The sequence below is a fragment of the Macaca fascicularis genome, chromosome 4 (genome assembly GCF_037993035.2).
Source record: "Macaca fascicularis isolate 582-1 chromosome 4, T2T-MFA8v1.1".
Lineage (NCBI taxonomy): Eukaryota > Metazoa > Chordata > Mammalia > Primates > Cercopithecidae > Macaca > Macaca fascicularis.
The window spans coordinates 159,646,401-159,666,076 of record NC_088378.1 but is presented as its reverse complement, the minus strand read 5'-3'; the positions used below and the strand labels follow the sequence as shown (position 1 = coordinate 159,666,076).

Here is a 19,676-nt window from a genome sequence, read left to right as displayed (position 1 = left end):
ACTGCCATGCCCCAGACAGACAAACCCAGCTCCCCAGGAGTGTGTCATCTAAATACGAAGAGGAAGGAGCTTTCGCTCTTGTCCTCTCCTGTCCACACTCTCACTGTGGTATGCGTGCAAGGATAAGGATATTCGCAAGTGTGCAAGGAAACCACAGACGTCTCTACTTGCACCCTCATAGAGTTCTGAGTAGCTCTTAGGCCGAAAACATATCCAGTTTCTCAATGGCTGCTGGGGACAAAAAACAGGAAGCACGGGGTGACCCCTGCCCCCGCCCCACAGCTGCTCCCCAGGCACTTAAACCTAAGCCAGCCTTCTTTTCCTGGGGAGGGCCATTCTAATCCTACATGAAGACTTTTCTGTTCTCAAACTCCTGGGGCCTTGATATTCCCATCAAAGCAGGTATTGGCCATAGACAGAGCTGTGCAAGAAGGCACGCGTTTGCGATTTCCACCCTTGAGGAAGGAGTGAGGTTGTCTCCGGCCCCAGCTGCCTTCTCTACCAGCCCCTCCTCCTCCCCTGCTCTCTCATGGCCTCTCTTTGCTGTCTGATTCCAGGCCCTGCCTCCTCAGTGGCAGTATTGTAAAGAGGGAGTGATTTGGGATCATCTCAGAACATGTGAGGTTATTCAAAACATATCTTACATGGTGAAATACATCACTGAAGAGTCAGGCAAGTTGTAAAAGAGCAAAAGCAAAGGGTTGGTAGGGAGCTGGCCATCACCTTTCCCCCTAATTTGGTTGGAGAATTTGATCCATGCCTTCTGAGGTCTCCACCTCGAGGCATCAGTGTGCCTGTGCTGAGCTCTGTTTATTTACGGAAGATGAGAGGTTGACATTGAATGTGTTCTTGGGCCCCCAGGAGTGTGGGGTAGGCGTACACCACCACTGATGCCTCAATGCCACAGCTCTGTGAAAAGAAGAAGAAAAAACACACTTTGGGCAATAGCCTGCCATCATTTGCAACTTAGATTTAGGGAAGGAGGGGAATCTTTGTTTTAAAGGACATCTCAGGTGATTTTTCTTCCTCCCAATGAAAGAATTCATCTTAAACCTGTTTGTCTTTGTTGAAGAAGAAAAACATGTTGTTAGGAATGAACTGAAAGGGGAGTTTTTTTCTGACTCTCTCCCATTGCACATTGATGGGCTTCTGTTGATTCCAGGCTGCCATCCGAAAGGAGCTCAATGAATTCAAAAGCACTGAGATGGAAGTTCATGAATTGAGTAGACACTTAACAAGGTTAGTATTGAGGGTTTTTTTTTTTTTCCTTCAAGTTGCAATATTTATTTCCAAATGAAACTCTCCCACTTGTGGGTTACGAATGGGTTGGTGGGTGCCGTGGGAGGGAAGATAATAGGAAGGTAGGCATGCAGTTCCACTTTAGGTTACTGAAATGAGGAAGCAGAACACAGATGGCCCGGGCTAAAAGCAACTTTCTGCAAAGTCTGAGGTTCACTCATTTAAACTAAAGGTCTGATAAGCACCAGACTACCAACAACTCCAAGGTGAGTTTTCGTGAAAACTCAAGTCAAGGAGAAAAGATTGTTGCCAATTTGCAACCAGTCAGCAGAGGCCAAACCTGAACAAAATACCAAGTCCATGTGGGACTTCCAAAGTGGACCACTTCTGTTATTCCCTGACATTCTCCCTGACAGTCCAGCATGATGATGATATTTGGGGAAACTGAGGCACAGAGTGATTAAGAGACTTATATAAGGTTGCATTGCTAGTTAGCAATAGTGCTATTGATTTAATTCTGACTTTCTTTTGAGGGGAACATTTAGAGAAATAGGACATAGCAAGTATTTAGTCTAGAGACTCAGAGACACAGATTGGGTTCTGCACCTTGCTGCTGGATCCAGGCTGATGGCAGGAGGTGGAGGCCACCAGGGCTGCCCCTGATGAAACTATTTCAAAACCAGGTGTGTGTTCAGTGGCGCTCCTGTGGGGATGATGGTGGGAAGCTCACCCCTCCCTCTCACGGTCAAGAAACTCCCTGAGGATGGGAGATTGGACTGTTGAATCCTGCACCTTTGGCAGCCCCTTGGTCTTGATATAATTATTTGTTTCCTTAGGTTTCACCGACCTTAACAGTCGAATTCCTCTTGAGTGCTATGCTGTCTTCAAAACATAAATTTATAAGAACCATAAGTGCTGGTATTTATTCACTTCCCCATTATGATGTAAATCTTCTGAACTGCCTTTTTTTTTAAAAGAAGAAAAATCAAGGAAACACAATCAGGATTTTATGTGTGAAAACGCAAAAGTGATGGCTCGGCGGTCCGAGCTGCTGGTCCCACTTCTGACACCAAAATGCATCCCAAACCCCAGCAGTGCCAAGGGCACCGGCAGGGCCCTGACTGAAGACTTTCCAGCAGGTGGAATGGTCCTTGTTCTCTCCAGCCAGGCCCAGCAGGCACTGCCTTCATGAAGTCTCCAGCAAACCTCTTCCTCACAAGTGTCTGTCACCTGAGTCCAAAGAAAGCTGAAGGGGTGGGTTTGTTTTGGGGGGTACTGTGCAAAGCTAATGATCTGGTTGGACTCCTACACTTGGCCAAATGTGCTGGCTCCAGACATGACATCTGGTTTGGGGGCCCTTTGAAGTTGATGCCAAGAAGGAGGGAGCACTTCTCAGTTGTCCCTGGCTTTTCAGTCCGTTCAGCCACCACCCACACAGTGAACAAAAGGGAAGGGCCCATTTCTGGGGGAGTCTGGCTGCCTCTTGGCTACGAAGGCTGGCACTGAGCACCCATCCTGCCCCCTCTGCCTGAGCTGAGCTGCCTTTTGGGAAGCTCTGGTTTAGAAGGGGAAAGTTGTCATCTGCTCAGTTCAAATAATCAACCCATCTGTGTTCAGAGAGTCCAGTGTCATGAGTGACCCACGCACACACATAGCCATTGCTAAGGTACTCCTGTGCTGTTTATAAGTCTGAGTGGGAGGACCCTATTGAACCCTGTGGGGTCAGAAATTGCTTGGCTGACATTTATTTTCTCTGTGTGTCTTGGAGCCGGTGATTACATGGCTTGGGAGTTCCTACCTTCTGTGTATAGGACCAGTGCATACAGGCCAGAAACCTTCCCATAGGACTGGCTTTCCAGCCACTGAGGGACTGGTACTCCAGAAACACTCCATGGCCTTCTCTTTTTTGTTTTTGCACTGAAGAGTTTCTGTGAAGGAGCCCCGGAGTTGGGCATGTGCCAGAATCAGGCCAACACCAGCCACACCTGCCCACAGTGCCCCTTCCTGCTCCAGTTGATCCAGAGAGCTCTTCCCTCTCCCTCATGATGCCGGGAAGCATGATTGTGGGTATGTCTCTGACTGGGATACCCAGGGTACGGTGTGCAATGAGGCCAGGACCTTCCTAAACCCTAACAAGCATCCTAATGAGGCCCATTGCAGCTTTCGTTTTCCTTCCTAACAGAGCTCGCAGGCCCTCAGTCGCAGAGTTCTCTCACTTTCTGGAGTGACTCCATCGTTACCCCAGTCTTTCTAGGTGGTGGCACACTCTCCACCACACATGCCATTTAGAAAGATGCCAGCTTGGCCTTTCCAAAAAGTTAACCAGTCTCCCACCACGAACCCTGTGGGAGCAGGTTACTCTTAGGATACACACCTGTCAACGAGGCCATTGCATTTTTTTGCAGGCATGAACGGCTCCCATGTAGGCACTAACCAAGGAGCCGGACAACTGCTGGGGAGAGTTCAGGGCAGCTCTTTGGGCGGTGCCTCCAGCTGCAGCTTTGCCTTGCCACCTGGAGCCAGCACGCCTCTGCCCAACCCAAGGAGGGTGCCATCACTAGATCCTTTTTTTTTTTTTTTTTTTAACTCTTGAATCTGAATAGTTCCTGCCGTGGGGAGAGGTATTGTTCAGGGAAAATGTGATCGGGATTTTAGTGTGGCTGTAAACACAGTCTTCCCGAAAGGCTTACTGACGTTTGAATGTGCAAATGGTATGACGAAAGATGTAGGGCTCTTTCGTTGAACTTCTCTACGGCGGGCGGGCGGGCATGTGTTCCAGGTGGAGGTGCCTGCCGGCCAGGCTTTGAGTCTGAACTTCCTCTAACTGCAGCTGGGTTCCTGGCACACGCGGTGCCCTGGCATGGTGGTCCTCCCTGGCCAGGAGCGAGTCCTAAGGAAATTCATTCCATTGACCGGACTCCCTCCCATGATAGGCCCATGGCTTCTCTGCTGGCCTTGGTTCTTGGCCCTTCAGATTCCCTGGGGATATAAGGCCCAAGTGGATCTCCCTGCAGCCAGCCAGCAAACAGCCCAGGGTTTCCGCCCAAAGTGCCCTCGTGTTGCAGTCCACTTTGTGCATGGAAGATATTGAACACAATTTCCACTGCTCTTCCTGCAGGTCCTCTTTTCCAGAAGTCACTTGCTCAGACTGAGGGGTGCACCTCCCCTGCCATTGACAGGTCCTGCGCCTTCAGGACGGGCTATTTCAAGCCTGTTTTAAGTGGCTCTTACACAGGCTCAGCAACCTCTGTGGCCTGCAGGATGGGCCTTCTGCTGTCTCTTTCCTTTCTTAAAACCTTAAGGTCTTTCTAGAGACCTATTCAATTTTCTTTTTTTTTTTTCGGCTACAACATCATGACGACTGTAGCAATTTGTGTTACTTTCCAAGATGACAATTTGACATCAATTAAGGGAAAAAATAAAAGGGTGAGCTAGATGACTTAAAATGCATCTCTTTTTTGAAAAAGCTGCAGCTGGCAAGTCAAAGTTTATTGTATGTGTATAAATTCCCAGTTGAGCATTTTTGCATTTGGATTAGTGTGAGAGGAAAAATGTGAAATGTCTCAAATCAAATGCTTCCTTCTAAAGATTAGACATTGCCCGATCCTGCCCCCTGCCCCCAATCAATGACAGAAGAGATCGCCATCAGCCTACTAGCTTTTTTTAAATGGCTGATATATTCATCTCCAGAGGCCCTCAAAGCCCTGTAAAACTTTTAAAACTTTAGCCTTTATGTAAGATTAGAGAAACCAAACAACGTGACGGTAAATGTGATGAAAAGCTCTGATTTTATTTTTCTCCCGCTTATCAACATGTATTTTTATTTGCCGAATGAAAATCGTGGTGTGTTGCTTCGATGAATGGAATTTCAGGTTCTCCCTGTGCACAGCCGGTGGGCAAAGGTCACCTTCAATGACTTTTTCTCCCTATCTGTCTGTTAATCCCCAGACCGGTTGCATTTTCCAGTTGCTTCCTGGGTGTCTGTACATAGTTTGTCTTTGTATAGGAGTGAGTGTGGTGACCGTCAATCCCCTAATCTCCCGGGTTCTAATTTAACAGATGATGGCTGTATGAGGAAAACGATGTAAATAGAGAATACGAATTAAACTGGATCTCTGTGGCCTAGGTTTTGTACATACAGAAACTGCATGGCATTTAAATTATTGTTTGTCTCTGATGATGTATGCAGTTTCTTTAAAAACAAACCAAAAAAAAAAAAAGTCAAAAAAAAAAAAACCTCTTGACTCTTGTGTGTTTTATCAACCAGCAGCAGAAACCACCCAAAATACTTTGACTGGGAAAGGGAGGTTTCAGGAATGGGAGAGGTCAGCTCATCTGCAACATACATAGTGAGAGTGAGTGGACATACGGGACAACCGCATGTCTCTGGTATTATTGGGGGAAGGAAGTATTGTAGCACATACATTAACTTTCTAGAAGACTTTTGTGTACTAGGAGTTTTTTCCTCAACTGTTGTTTTTTTTTGTTTGTTTGTTTTTGTTGTTTTTTTTTTTTTGAGACGGAGTCTTGCTCCATCACCAGGCTAGAGTGCAGTGGCGCGATCTCAGCTCACTGCAACCTCTGCCTCCCGGGTTCAAGACATTCTCCTGCCTCAGCCTCCCAAGTAGCTGGTACTACAGGCACATGCCACCATACCTGGCTAATTTTTGTATTTTTAGTAGAGACGGGGTTTCACCATGTTTGCCAGGATGTTCTCGATCTCGACCTCGTTATCCGCCCGCCTCAGCCTCCCAAAGTGCTGGGATTACAGGCGTGAGCCACTGCATTCAGCCTTCCTCAACATTTTTATAAGAATATCTAAAATGTCAATTCTCCTTGTAATGATCCAGGAATAATGAACATAAATTTAACTTTTTGTGAAATCACTCAGGGTCATCTCTGTAGTGTCAGGTATCAGACAGTCTTAGAATAGCAATGCCTTGGGGGCCTTTGGACTGTCACTGCCCCTAAACAAAAGCCCCAGACTACTTTGTTTTTTGAGTCCTTCTCGTCCTAATCTCTATCTCTGTTTTTTTGGGTTTTTTTGAGACAGAATCTCACTTTGTCTCCCAGGCTGGAGATCTTGGCTCACTGCAACCTCCGCCTCCCTGGTTCAAGTGATTCTCCTGCCTCAGCCTCCTGAATAGCTGGGACTGGAGGTGTGCACCACCAAATCTGGCTATTTTGTTGTTGTTGTTGTTGTATTTTTATTTTTAGTAGAAACAGGTTTCACCATGTTGGCCAGGCTGGTCTCAAACTCCTGGCCTCAGTCAATCCACCCTCCTCGGCCTCCCAAAGTGCTGAGATTACAGGTGTGAGCCACTGTGCCTGGCCTCTATCTCCGTTCTTGAAAAGCCTGAGTATTTGATCTATAAAGCAAAGAACTTCATTGCATAACCTTCTGGTTACTAATTCGTCACTTTGAAGGCTTTTGAGGGAAGCAGAGGGGCTGCATTTTAGGTGGGTGACATTGCTGGGTAGCATATCCTTGGTCCAGCAGTGTAGAAAGGCTGTTTTGGGAAAGGGCAACCTCGCACCGTGCTGCTCAAACCACCTTGCCTAGGAATCACCTGGGGGTCTTGTTAACATGCAGGTGCTGAGTCAGTAGGGCTGGATGGGGCCTGGGAGTCTGCATTTCTAACAAGCTCTCAGGGCCTGCTGATACTGCTGGTCCAGGAATCCCACTTCTGAGTCTCAAAGGCTGTGAGAAGAACCCCTTCCTTCCAGAGCTCTCTCTCTTTTTTTTTTTTTTTTTTTTGAGACAGAGTCTCACTCTGTCACCCAGGCTGGAGCGCAGTGGTGCGATCTCAGCTCACTGCAACCTCCGCCTCCTGGGTTAAAGCGATTCTCCTGCCTCAGCCTCTTGAGTAGCTGGGATTACAGGCCTGCACCACCGCGCCTGGCTAGTTTTTGTATTTTAGTAGAGACAGGGTTTCACATTGGTCAGGGCAGTCTCGAACTCCTGACCTCGTGATCCACCCGCCTCGGCCTCCCAAAGTGCTGGTATTACAGGCTTGAGCCACCTCGCCCGCCGCTCTCTAACTTGTGATAAATTAATCTGAGAACTTGATTGCAAGTTTTAGGGCAGCGAAAGGACTAGAAAGAAAAAGCTTCGATAAAGCTCTGAACAGACTGTCTGGCAAGAGGGAAGGAAACTGGCCATAATCCTGCTGAGGAGGGAGCCCTTTCCTAAGGAAACAAAGGCTGCGGCTACACATTCTCCGCAGGAAGGGGCAGCCTGGTGTGTCCATCGCATCTGCTTATCTGGGCCTCAATTTCCTCATCTGGAAAACGGAGACATTGAAATAGATGTTCCTAATGTTCTTTGGAGCATCAGCTTGCCCACGATTTGGGAATATCGGAATTTTTTTTTTTTTTTTGAGATGGAGTCTCGCTCTGTCGCCCAGGCTGGAGTGCAGTGGCGTGATCTCCACTCACTGCAAGCTCCGCCTCCCGGGTTCACGCCATTCTCCTGCCTCAGCCTCTCAGGTAGCTGAGACTACAGGCGCCCGACACCACGCCCGGCTAATTTTTGGTATCTTTTAGTAGAGATGGGGTTTCACCGTGTTAGCCAGGATGGTCTCGATCTCCTGACCTCATGATTTGCCCACCTCGGCCTCCCAAAGTGCTGGGATTACAGGCATGAGCCACCGTGTCCGGCCGAAATTTTTAAAACATTCAACTTAGCTGTTAAGAAAGAGTTCGCTTTAAAGCAAGTCCTCCTGAGGTCTGTCTCTCGAACAGTTTAGATTCCTCTCCTTCAGGTCACCACAAATCTGCCATCTCTCCCTGCGGTCCCTCCCTGCCACGCACCGCCCTCCTGGAGAGCTGGGTGGCCCTGGGACCTACCCTCCCAAGTGCCTTTGTGGGGCCTCATCCCGAAGCCGCCATCAATCAGGTTATCTGACATCCTCTGCCTCCCCCTGCCCTTGCGCAAAACACCCTGGGGTGATGTTGGGGGTGATGTCTACAACACAGTGCGTTGTCCCCTACGCATCGCAGGTTTCAGGGTGCTCCATGGATGTGGCTACTTAACCTGTTAATCTGAAGGACAAGTTTGACTCGGGAAGCGCTCCCTGGCTCACTCTCCACAGGTGCTAAGTGATCTCCTCCACACATGTGGCTTCAGATGACTCCCTGTCTATGGCTATAGCTCAGATCTGTCCCGAGCCCCTGGCGCGGGTTTTCTAAAAAGCAGCAGGGTATCATAGAACGTTCCACAACTTGGATGGAGCTGGAGGCCATTACGCTAAGTGAAGCAACACAGGAGTGAAAAACCAAGTATCATATGTTCTCACTTATAAGTGGGAGCTAAGCTGTAAGGACACAAAGGCCTAAAAATGATATAATGGACTTTGGGGACTCAGAAGGGGGAGGGTGCGAGGGGGGTAGGGATAAAAAGTACACATTAGGTACAATGTACACTACTCGGGTGATGGGAGCACAAATCTCAGAATAAACTACTATATAATTTATCCATGTAACAAAAAGTCACTTGAAGGGCGGGGCACAGTGGCTCATGCCTGTAATCCCAACACTTTGGGAGGCCGAGGCAGGTGGATCACCTGAGGTCAGGAGTTCAAGACCAGCCTGGCCAACGTGGTGAAACCTCATCTCTACTAAAAGTACAAAAAATTAGCCAGGTGTGGTGGCGGTCGCCTGTAATCCTAGCCACTTGGGAGGCTGAGGCAGGAGAATCACTTGAACCCGGGAGGCAGAGGTTGCAGTGAGCTGAGATCACATCATTGCACTCCAGCCTGGGCAACAAGAGCGAAACTCTTATCTCCAAAAAAAAAAAAAAAAAAAGCCACCTGTACCACCCGAAAAGTTATTGAAACATAAATAAATAATAAAATACAGATATACTAATTTTTGAAAAAGTGTCTCCCCCCTGGATAACGGCAGCCATGGTCTTTCTGCCTGCGGCCCCAGCATCCAGTCCCTGCCGCCAGAGTCATGTCTCCAAACTCAGATGGGCTCACCCCACCCTCCTGCTTGGTGCCTGCAGCAGACCCCACAATCTTACCCGTCAAGCTCCACTCTGCAGTGTGGCATCCGCAGTGACACTGTGGTCCTTGCTCACTTCTGCCAGCCTCACCTCCCGTCCCCTGCTCCATCACTCTGCTCAGGCTTCCCGGGCAGACCCTTCTGGTGTGTGTGGTCTGGGAGTCCTGTGAGGGATGCTGTTGATGTGGCCATGTTGTGGTGACCACCTCAGGGACAACCAGGGTTTTTAACAAGGGTCTTCGGGCACTGAGCAATGAAGCTTCCCTGAAAGGAGTCCAAGAGAGGTCTCACGTAGGCAACCTTGGAACACAATGAGGAGCATACAAAACGAAAAAAGGATGAATAAATAGCTGTCTCCTCTGCCTCCTGGCAGGTGGCAGCCCTGAGGTCTAACTCTGGCTGGCTGGTCACTTGATTCCTACCAGTAGCACCACTAACAGCTCCCACACAGTAAACACTTAGCATACCCCAGGCACTGTGTTAGGCCACCGTCATGCACCATTTTCCTTAACCCTTACAACACCTTGGTCACCAATGAGGAAACTCAGGTCCCCAAACAACAACGTGGGCAAAGTCACACAGATGGTAAGTGGTGGAGGGGCTTCCACACCCAGGACTGCCTGACTCTAAGGCAATGCCCTTAACCTCCCTGCTACGCCGATGCGTTGTGGCTTTCTCTCTACCTTCTTGAGTTCACACTTCCGCAGCATCCATCTAGTTATCCCATTTGCCTGTCCTGAGCGATTACATAGTCTTCTGACACCGAGGATCACAAACTGGGAAAGATCACCGACTGCCTCCAAGCCCTAGCTCCCAGCTCCTCCTCCTCGCCTCCCATGCACACCTTTGTCTGTGGTTAAGCTGAGTCTCCCCCTTCCCCACACCATGGGGACCTCCCACAAGCATTTGACAGTCAGCCAACATTTATGACTTCCTGCAAGGGAAGCAGAAGTCACACACGAGGCACTTGTACCCTGTGGTCCTACCTAGAGCTGTTGCAAAGGCAGGAAGAGAAGGGCATGCTGCCTAATGAGAGGGAAGAACACCAGACACTCACGTCTTCATCGTGTGTGAGTGTCCAGTCCCTTACCTAGAAGCTATTTTCTGGGGGTTAAAAGGGTTCTGGTCCTAATCAAACAATGCTCTCCACATTTCATAATAGGGAGCCATGATCATCCACTATTTCCATGGGCAACACTGCAGAGGAAGGCAAAAGGCTCTCATTAATTAAACTAATGAATTCATCTGCAGGAGACAGGAAGAGTAAACCACGGAAACAGAATTGACTAATTCTTCTTCCATTAAGATGCATCTACTCTGAGCCAGAATTCCAGACCTGGTTCCCTTCCTCATCCATGATGAAGACGTTGTGTCTCATGTGGTCACAAAGGCGTGGTGTTTCCTGTGTGGAGATACCATTGCTGTTCTGCCTTTGATAAAAAATTTAAAAACACCAACAATAAAAAAAAAAAACAGACAGAAATGGTAGAGGGAGGGAGGAAAATGCTGTCAGTTCCTTAATCACCAATCACCAACCTGGAGTGGCCACTGACACCTTGTCCCAGTGTGGTGGGGGTGGGGCGGGGGGTCCCTGGGGTCCATGGTCCTGGGGTCCATTCAAAGCCTCCACCCAGAAGAGGACAAGCCAGTCTCCAGCTACACAGGTTAAAAAAAAAAATACTTCACACATGAATTGAACTTCTTATCTCAGTCCCGAACAGGGACGGAATCAGAATAAAGGCTTTGGTCTCACGCAGCAACCCTATGGCCAGTCCCTGCAGTCCGGCAGGCCTGCCACTGTGCTGACCGAGGCCGTCATGCATGAAGCACGTCTGGGGCTTTATGGCTCAACACCTGAGCCTCCTGGAAGGCCTTGGCCACCTCACCGAAGCCCCAGCGTACTGGCTCTGCAAGGCCCTGGGGTTAAAATAGCAAAAATGCCATCTGGCAAGAGGCTGGCTTTGTTCAGACTGTGTGCTGCCTTGTTGCTGGGGTGGTGGGGACATTTTCCAAGCCACCATAACAATGTGAGCTGCCACCTGGGCCAACCCCAGCCCTCCATGCCCCCAGCCCACTCGTCAGCATCCACGCAATCATGGCAGGAGCCCCTGTGGCAGCTGAGCCACCTTGTGTTCTCCTCAATTCCATCTCACTGACTTGGTGACGACAGCCCCAAAGCAGGCAGGACAAAGCCCTTCTTTCTTCCTAGAAAAGTACCTGAAATAACACGCTCATTTTTAGACTCCCAGGAGTTGGTGCTAAGGAAGGGTCCTTGGGGCTGGGACATGGAGAACAGCCACCGGTCACTGCAGACGCTTTTATCCTGGCTGCCCTTCCCCTCTATTGGCACATGTTCCTTTTCCATCAAAAAATTTAGTTACAATTTTTTTTTTTAAATAAGAAGACCAGAAAGAACACACAGGGTTGGCTGCCTTTTATAGGACAAAACATGAACAGGGAAACAACTTGTGTGTAACATGCGCACCCAGACAGACCTTATTTCAATCATGTCCAATTTCAAAATCCAGGAACCGGCCACAGTAAGGAAAGGCAGGCATGTTTCAGGCTGTCCAGCAGCTGGGCAGAAAAACGGAGACCCCCTGGGCCAAACAGTGAGAGGCTCCAATTGAGCCATCCTAGTTCAGGTCTCCCTGGTGACCCCCCTCTGTGCGGGGAGGTAAGTGCATCTCTTGATATTTTTAGTTCACTGTAAAGACATGGTTTTTGCCCTCCAGGAATCAGCTAGCTATGCGTGAGCGGAAACCCTGCAGGTGCCGAACGTAACTGATTGGAGTGGGGAGGAGGGGAAGGACAAAGAGTGATGGCTTCAGGTTTGGAGAGTAGTTGAGTCACATTAGAAGCAAAAAGCATCTCTGATTTGGCCAGCAGAGGTGTGCACAGTTCTGCTGTGGTTTCAATCTTACTATAGGCTACAGTCAACAGGACAGCACAAACGCTCTTTGTTGACCAGACATTCGGCCGGCTCAGAGCAAGCAGCTGGGATAGAGTCACTTAGATTTCAGCAGCAAAGCTGTGCGGGGAGGCAAGACGTTGCCTGGGCTGCCTCCCAGGCCTCACTATCACGCCTAGGAGCTGGTGGAGGAAGACGCCAAGGCAGGTTTCTCGAGCCCAGTGGAAAGCTGCTTGTTCTGCCCCCAGCTCCCTCCCAACAAAACCAAAGACCATTCATGCTAAAAGGGTCACCTGGTCCAACCCTTCTGGCCACAACAGAGGAAGGTGCTCTGCCGCCCTCAGTACGCCAAGGGGGACACCCCTAAAGAAAGCACTAGAAGGTGGGGTGCAGTGGCTCACACCTGTAATCTCAGCATTTTGGGAGGCTGAGATGGGTGAACCTCTTGAGTCCAGGAGTTTGAGACCAGCCTGGGCAACATGGCGAAACCCCATCTTTCCAAAAAAAAAATGCAAAAAACTAGCTGGCCATGTGTCTGTAGTCCCAGCTACCAGCTACCGGGGAAGTTGAGGTGGGAGGATCACCTGAGCCCAGGATCTTGAGGCTGCAATGAGCTGTGATTACACCATTGCACTCCAGCCTGGGTGAGACAGTGAGACCCTATCTCAAAAAAAATTTTTTTTAAGCAAGGACTAGAAGCTGCATTGCTGCCAGCACTCAAGCTTCACCCCACGAGGCCCCTCCCTGCTGCATTAGCACTGGCCCCTGCATCACATCCCCACACCATCATCCTGAGATACCCTGCCCCCAGCACCAGTGGAATGAGTTTTGCACCCCAGCACTGTGCTGGTCACTTTCATCTCTCATCCCCGTTTTACAGATGAAGGGGCTGAGGCCAAGAAAAAACAATCACACAGCTAGGAAATAGCAGAGCTGAGCAAAGAACTCTCAATCCAGTTCCCTTGACCCTACACCACTAGTGAATCCCAGAAAGGGCAGTCAGAAAGATGATAGTTTTAGACATAGATTAAAACCCATATCTGCCTTGCTAAACTGCATCTGCTTTGATGGTGTCTGTTAGCATTAGATCCAACAGTCTTCACATAACCAAAAACAAGTGGCTGAAACAAATTGGGATTTTTTAAAATGTAAAGGCAGTCTGGAATTAAGCAGAAAACAGCTTGTGTGGTAGTGACACCATCAATGTATAGCTCTATTTGTTGGCCCCACCATCCTTATCGTGTGGCTTCCATTCTTGATGTTGCCTCACATTCCAAGATAGCTGCTGAAGCTCCCACCATTATGTATGTGTTCCAGGCAGAAAGTAACAGGAAATACCAGGAAGAGAAAATTTACCTGCCAGCTTTTAAATTCTCTTTAAAAACCTTTTCTGCAAGTCCTACCTAATACTTTAACCTTCCATCTTACTGGTCCTGCCTTTAGCAAGAGGGCCAGGGGAATAAGGTTATGTGAACACACTCCTGCCTCAAATAAAATTGGGGTCTCATTAGTAAGGAAGAGGAGAGGATGAAGAATGCATAGGCAACTATGAGGTAGTTGGTGGTTGGTGAGCTGCCACAGAGCTGTCCTTGGTAATAAGCTGATTGGTAATAAAGTTTGACACCACTTCCTAGCATGGAAAGGGAACAATTTGTGGAAAACATTCACATTTCAGTGCCGAGATTTTATTCCAGGTGTGATGAAGTGTTTTATAAACTTTAGCAATAGCTTAGAAATGAGGTCAGAGTAGTTTAAAAATGAAAAAAAGGCACAGGCAAGTGGCATATTTCTTTCTTTTGCAATCAGCGTTAAACCTTTCATCATTAGGTGAAATCTACATTCCCTGGGCCCTTGCTACTCAAACTGTGGTTCCCCTGGACCAGCAGCATCAGCATCGTCACGGACCTTGTTAGAAATGCAGACAGTCATGCCCACCCCTGACCCACAGACAGAATCTGCAGTTCACCAAGACCCCAGGGGCTCCCAGTGCACATTCAAGTCTGAGAAGCCCTGTTCCAATGCAATGCCCTAAAGAGTCTGCAACGGGACTCCGCTCTCCTAAAAACCTTTTCTCAGGAAGCAGTGTGCTCTAGGAATCTTAGTCTTTGGTGAGACTCTGCATCACGGTGCCACTCTCTGAGGAGAATATACATTAAAACACTTGTAGAACTATAATACCTAGTATTTACCAACTTCTGTGCCAGACACTGGTCTAAGGATTTCATATCTGTTTCTGTAGCTCATCGTTCTACCCACTCTGTGAAGTGGGAGCTCTTACTCTCATCCCCTCCCCTGGGGTGCAGATAAGGACGTGGTGCTGAGTTACCCAGCCAGCCAGCCAGCAATGGGTCCAAGCAGATTCTGCCTCTCTGGAATGTTTTGCCCAGATGGAGAGATTTTAAGGTTCAGAGAAAGATGGGTCACTGTTTCCGAATGAGGGAGCAGCTTGGTGAAATATACTCTGGACAGGTAGCTGGGATGCCTGGGTTCCAGAGCTTGCTCAGCTACTGTGACCTTGTATAAATAACTCACTAGACCACCTGGAACCTCACTTCTCTTATCTGTATATGGGGTGATATGCAAGCTCCCCTCCAGCTCTGACATTCCTCGGGTCCGGACATGCCTTCTGTATGATCTGAAAATCAGTCAGCCTTAGCAGCTGCCTCCCCTAACTGGCTGTATTCAGGTTCACTCAACTGCCACCCAGTCTGGCCACAGCCCAACTTGGTCTAGGCACCCAGATGTTGGACACCCTGCGAGTAAACTATACACCCTCCTGAGCAATCAAAGACAAACACAGCTGCTGCCAGCGAAGCCCCCGAGTTGACCCAGGTGGAGGGCAAGGAGCCGGGCAAAGTCGACTTCCTGTAGACTTTCGGACTGAATTAGACTTGGTATGAAAGTTCACAAAGGAAGCACCTGGCCACGTGAATGAGTTCACCAAGGCTGCTGGTGTGATATTACCCCTCTGCCTGCCCCCATCGGAAAGGGCTGGCTGTCCACCTACAGACTGGCTGGCAGAAACCAGAAAGAAGTGGTGCAGGAAAAGTCACTGAGACTTAGTGGAGGCAGACGGCTTCTTGTTGCCCCCTGGCACTTCTGAGGGCACTTATCTGGTCAACAGATCTAAGTGGAGCAGATAGTCTTTGAGAGTCTCTTCGCAGTTCACAGTGGACCCGTCCACCAAGCCCCTTGCTCACCACTCCCTGCACTGCAGTGTCACAAGGGAGGCTACTGGTGGCCCTGCATCTGCTGTGGGATGCCTCCACCCACTCAGCTCTACGTGAATGGCCCATAGGCAGCCCGAACCCCAGGCCAGACCACAGCCTCTTTCCCATGGATTTAGGAATTGGGCCACAAGACTCTGTCTCCAGAGGCTGGACCTGTAACATATACATTTAGTGTCTTAGGGTGGGACATCTTCTACCAGAGCGATCCAGACTGCAGAGACACAGACTCCAGACAGAGCCCACACACAATGTGGATCATAGATAAGAGGACGAGAGGGTCCAGGGTCTCTTTAGTCCCATCCCAGATTCCAAGCCCTCCTTCTTTAGGTTCTCAGCCTCACCCCTGCATCCTATAATAAAGTCTCCTATAAGCAAGCCTGCTTCAGAATAACTCTATTACTTGTCAATGGAGGCGTCTTAATGCTGAACCAGGCCTTCCCATATTCAACAAATATTCATGAAGAGCCCACATGGGTTAGGAGATGTGCTTGACACTGGGGGAATGAAAAAAAAAAGTACGTCATTATTACTAATCTCAAGGAGGGCTCATAAATCTGGGATGTAAACAGATCATTCTAAACCAATGTATTAGTCTCAATGTTTGTCTTCCCCTAAAATGTGTATGCTGAAATCCTAGCCCCCAGGGTGATGGTATTTGGAGGTGGGGCCTTTGGAAGGGGTGAGGTCATGGGGTGGTTCCTCATGCATGGGATTAGGACACTTAGAAGGGGCTGAAAGACCAGAATTCATTCCTTCCACCAGGACACAGCAGGAAGGCACCATCTATGAACCACACAGAGGGCCCTCCCCAGACGCTGAATCTGCCAGTGCCTCGGGTGTGCTAAAGGCAGCCCCTGGCTTCAAGAATCTTGCATCTTAGAGGGAAACCACATGGAACACTTAATAAAAGTTCAAGACAACCGAACAAGAGACTTCCAAACAATTATTGCTAAATGAGTGGTCCCTGAAATGTCTCAGAAGCTCAGAGTCAGGAAAATGAACTTTGAGCTTGGCAGTTAACAAATTTTCAGAGCAGGTAGAGCTGAGTTAGGCCTCCAAGCATAGAGTAGGTTCAAATAGAGACAGTGCCCAGCCACACTCTTGCAAATGATGCTCTTGAAAATATTAAATATCCACAGAGTTCCATGCTTCTAAAAGTGCTTTCACAGCCAACTCATGTGATGCCCACAAGCATGCTGAGGAGGAAGGGATGTAACAGAATTGCTGTTTGATGATGGGGAAACCAAGACACAGACTAAGTGATTGGTTTGGTTCGCGAAACTAGTGAGTGGGGCAGATGCTCATGCCCCCTCCCTGATCCAAGGCTCTTCCTGTCACCTCTTCCATTAATAAAGGGAAGGGGACACAGAATCACACATCTCAGAGCAGTTCTATCCTTCCTCTGGAGCTTTTGGACAGACTCAGTCTAATTTCTCCCTGGTGTGGCAGCACAGGAGTTGAGAGTTTCTCCTAAAGACGTCTGGAACAAACCATGTATCTGTTAATATGTCCTCCCTGCATGCTTGTACACTCCAAGAGGGCAGATACCATGTCTTGTTCCGCAATTAAGCTCAGCATCTGGCCCAGAATTAAGAGTGTATTCACATATATTTCGTGATTGAATGAAAACAAATAAAAGGACAAGTGAACCAAACAGATTGGTCAGAGGAGGGAGAAATGGGAGGTGGGATCGCAGGGCCACTGTGGTGTAGCGTGCAGCCACCTGATGTTTAGCAGTGAATCTTCCAAAGCTTCTCCTCTTTGCTGCCCCTCTCCCAAATCTTCTTAGTATTATGTCCAGAGGGCAGGCAGAAGCAGGGAAAAGAGATGCTAAAATTTCCAGCAAGTACCAGGTTGCTACTTATTAAGACTCTAGGAAAGGGTGATAGAGACCAGGAAGTGACTCTGTGATAAAGCCAGTGCTTAGCGTGAGCTCTGGCAGTCCCCAGTGCCTGCCGTGTAAGTTCTGGTAAACTGCAAAGGAAAACGTCAGTATTAGGTGTGAGTTGGAGGTGTGAACCTTAAGCGCTTGCAACGATATTCAATTTGGAGTTGTGCTTAGTCAGGATGAGCTTCTAGGATTCTCGTGTGTCCTCTGATGACATTGACTCCCTTTGTCATTGTCCCGGAGTAAAATCAGTCCCTGGGCGGGGGCTCCCCTTATGGGGAGTTATCACCTCATCTAGCAACTGTCTACTCACTTTTTAACGTCCCCAAGGCAAGGCTGACAGAGGGACCAAAGTGGAAAAGGCGACTGGTCAGGAAAGCCGTGAAAGGTCAGCACCCCCGCCATGGTCCCCCAGAAATCACTACTGCCCTCTGTTCTCCTTTCCACCATCCCTCACCCCTCCCTCCTACTCAAACCGGCGCCAGCTCTGGAGGAACACCAGCTGATCTAGGAGCCACAGCTTGTGCCAAGAGCCACAGGCAGTTTCATTTGGCACACAGTCTCAAGGAGCAATGGCTCTTTGTTTCCACCAACAGAGGGAATGCCATCAACTCCTGCTCCCCAAATTCCCACACTCCTTTCCCTCTCTGTCAAGGGCAGAGAAAAGCATCTTCTGGCCCTTCTAGACCCAAAACACCCAGCTAAAGACAAAAGCTGCTGACCCTATGTGACCCGGGCAGATTCACTGTCCACACCCCACACCCCTCACCAGGCTCCCCAAAGGCTGCCTTGGCTGGAGAACTTGGTATGTCACTCTGCTGCTTATGTCACAGAAAAGGAGCAGGTGCTGTCACTTGGGCCACGTGAGCCAGCGACTCATTTTAGGATCTGGTCCCGGACATCTAAGCTCTTTGCTTACCCTCCTCATCCCCACTGGCTTCCCTCCAGGTTCTTCATTTTCAGAGGGAAAACATCATAACCTTGAGTCACCATGGGGAGGTGATGACCACATGACAGGGAACTTACGCAATTCAAGAGAGGGCAAGTGCCTGTCATACCCAGAGCTACAGTGGAAGAAGGTCCTCGGAGCTCCTTCAACGCATCATATGATTTCAGTGTTGCCCCATAATTTTGAGGCGAACTTTCCATTAACAAAGAAAGTGCTTCATTCTCATGAACCCTGACCTTATTTCCTGAAACAGCCTTGCACACAAGCCTGTGTACACACAATCCTCTACACAATTGTACCTCTACGCAATCCATCCATTCGATTTGTCAGCAGACCAAAGCCACACCCCCAACACACACACACTCTCCAACCTTCCTTGGCCTTCCTTTCTCCTGGCCAAAAGGACTGAGATGTTTTCTCATTCGTGTTTAAGACAAATCTCTAGAAGGGAAAGAGCAGAAACTACATGTGATCATGTTAAATTCCAGCTTTCCAAGGGCAAGGAAGAATCCCACATTTTAGCCACAATAGTTTGTGACAGGAACCGTAGGTTGAAGGAAAAATTCTGCAGTATCCTGACAAAATGTTTTGAAGAAAAGGCATATGAATGTATTTTTATCAGGAACTGCGCTCCTTACCCAAGACAGCAGGCACAAACATTTTCAAAACACTTAGCTCTCAGCGAAGTGAAATTCTGCTATGAAAATGAAACTGGATGCTCATCCTCTCCACCACTTTCTCATGGTGGGCCTTAAAAACATCATTCCTCCAACCAGTGTTTTAATAAGGAAAAACTCTCAGACTGACTAACTTCCAGAAAATATCGCCGCCCCACACCCTAGAGCCAGAAAGGTTTTACCAAACTGGGTTTGACAGAATATACTTGCAGAATATTTATTTTTAGATCCCTTCACAGTAGAGTAAGTCTTCCATTTCAGATCAGCTGGCCTCCAGCCAAAACAGCGAAGTCAGAGGAACTTCAGCCCCTAAGCCTTCCTGCTCCCTAAGAGTACCAGCGCTCCTGCCTGGCTCTGGCATAAATGGTTGGCGATAAGTCATTTTTTATTAAAGTTTTCACTCTAGGCAGCAATTTTGCTTTAAAAGGTTTTTCTTTGGAGTGCATTTTTATTTTAAAAAATTAAATACTCTTAGATATGTTAGTATTCAGAAGCAGCAGATTTCAACAACTCACACTTTCTCTGAACTTTTTTTCAACAGATATTTCACATACTAGGGAGGGCCTGAATTCTCAGAATTGTACCTCTATAACTTCATAGCTGCCCTCCTCTTTCAGGGGGTGGGTGGAAAATCCAACTCACCACTCAGGCTCTTGCAGGTCTGAAGGCTGAAGCCGTGTGAAACACAGGGTCCCCTTTCACTCACTACTCCCAAAGCCGGGAACTAGCCAGTGAAGAGCGGCCATGCCATTTACGCGGCACAAGCTGGCCTGGG

The 19,676-nt window shown here is 48.5% G+C and overlaps 2 protein-coding genes across 29 annotated transcripts in view; one reads left to right on the top strand and one right to left on the bottom strand.

Annotated features, from left to right (window-relative positions):
• The window catches only part of PHACTR1 (phosphatase and actin regulator 1), a 580,504-nt gene extending 575,841 nt beyond the window's left edge, over window positions 1-4,663 (top strand). For 16 of the 24 annotated variants that reach the window (XM_065544413.2, XM_005554017.5, XM_065544412.2 and 13 more), the window contains 2 exons: window positions 1,163-1,239; window positions 2,076-4,663. In XM_065544413.2, the coding sequence (XP_065400485.1) occupies window positions 1,163-1,239; window positions 2,076-2,091 (93 nt within the window). In that variant the 3' untranslated portion in view covers window positions 2,092-4,663. Of the gene's footprint in view, window positions 1-1,162; window positions 1,313-2,075 lie in introns of those variants that run through there. The other 8 variants (XM_065544410.1, XM_074038857.1, XM_045389952.2 and 5 more) reach the window with 1 other exon arrangement.
• TBC1D7 (TBC1 domain family member 7) overlaps window positions 1-19,676 on the bottom strand; it is a 47,196-nt gene that overhangs the window by 3,747 nt on the left and 23,773 nt on the right. For 2 of the 5 annotated variants that reach the window (XR_012434241.1, XR_012434242.1), the window contains one exon: window positions 9,266-9,510. The gene's annotated coding sequence lies outside the window, so the exon portion shown is untranslated. Of the gene's footprint in view, window positions 1-779; window positions 910-9,265; window positions 9,547-19,676 lie in introns of those variants that run through there. The other 3 variants (XR_012434239.1, XR_012434240.1, XR_012434238.1) reach the window with 3 other exon arrangements.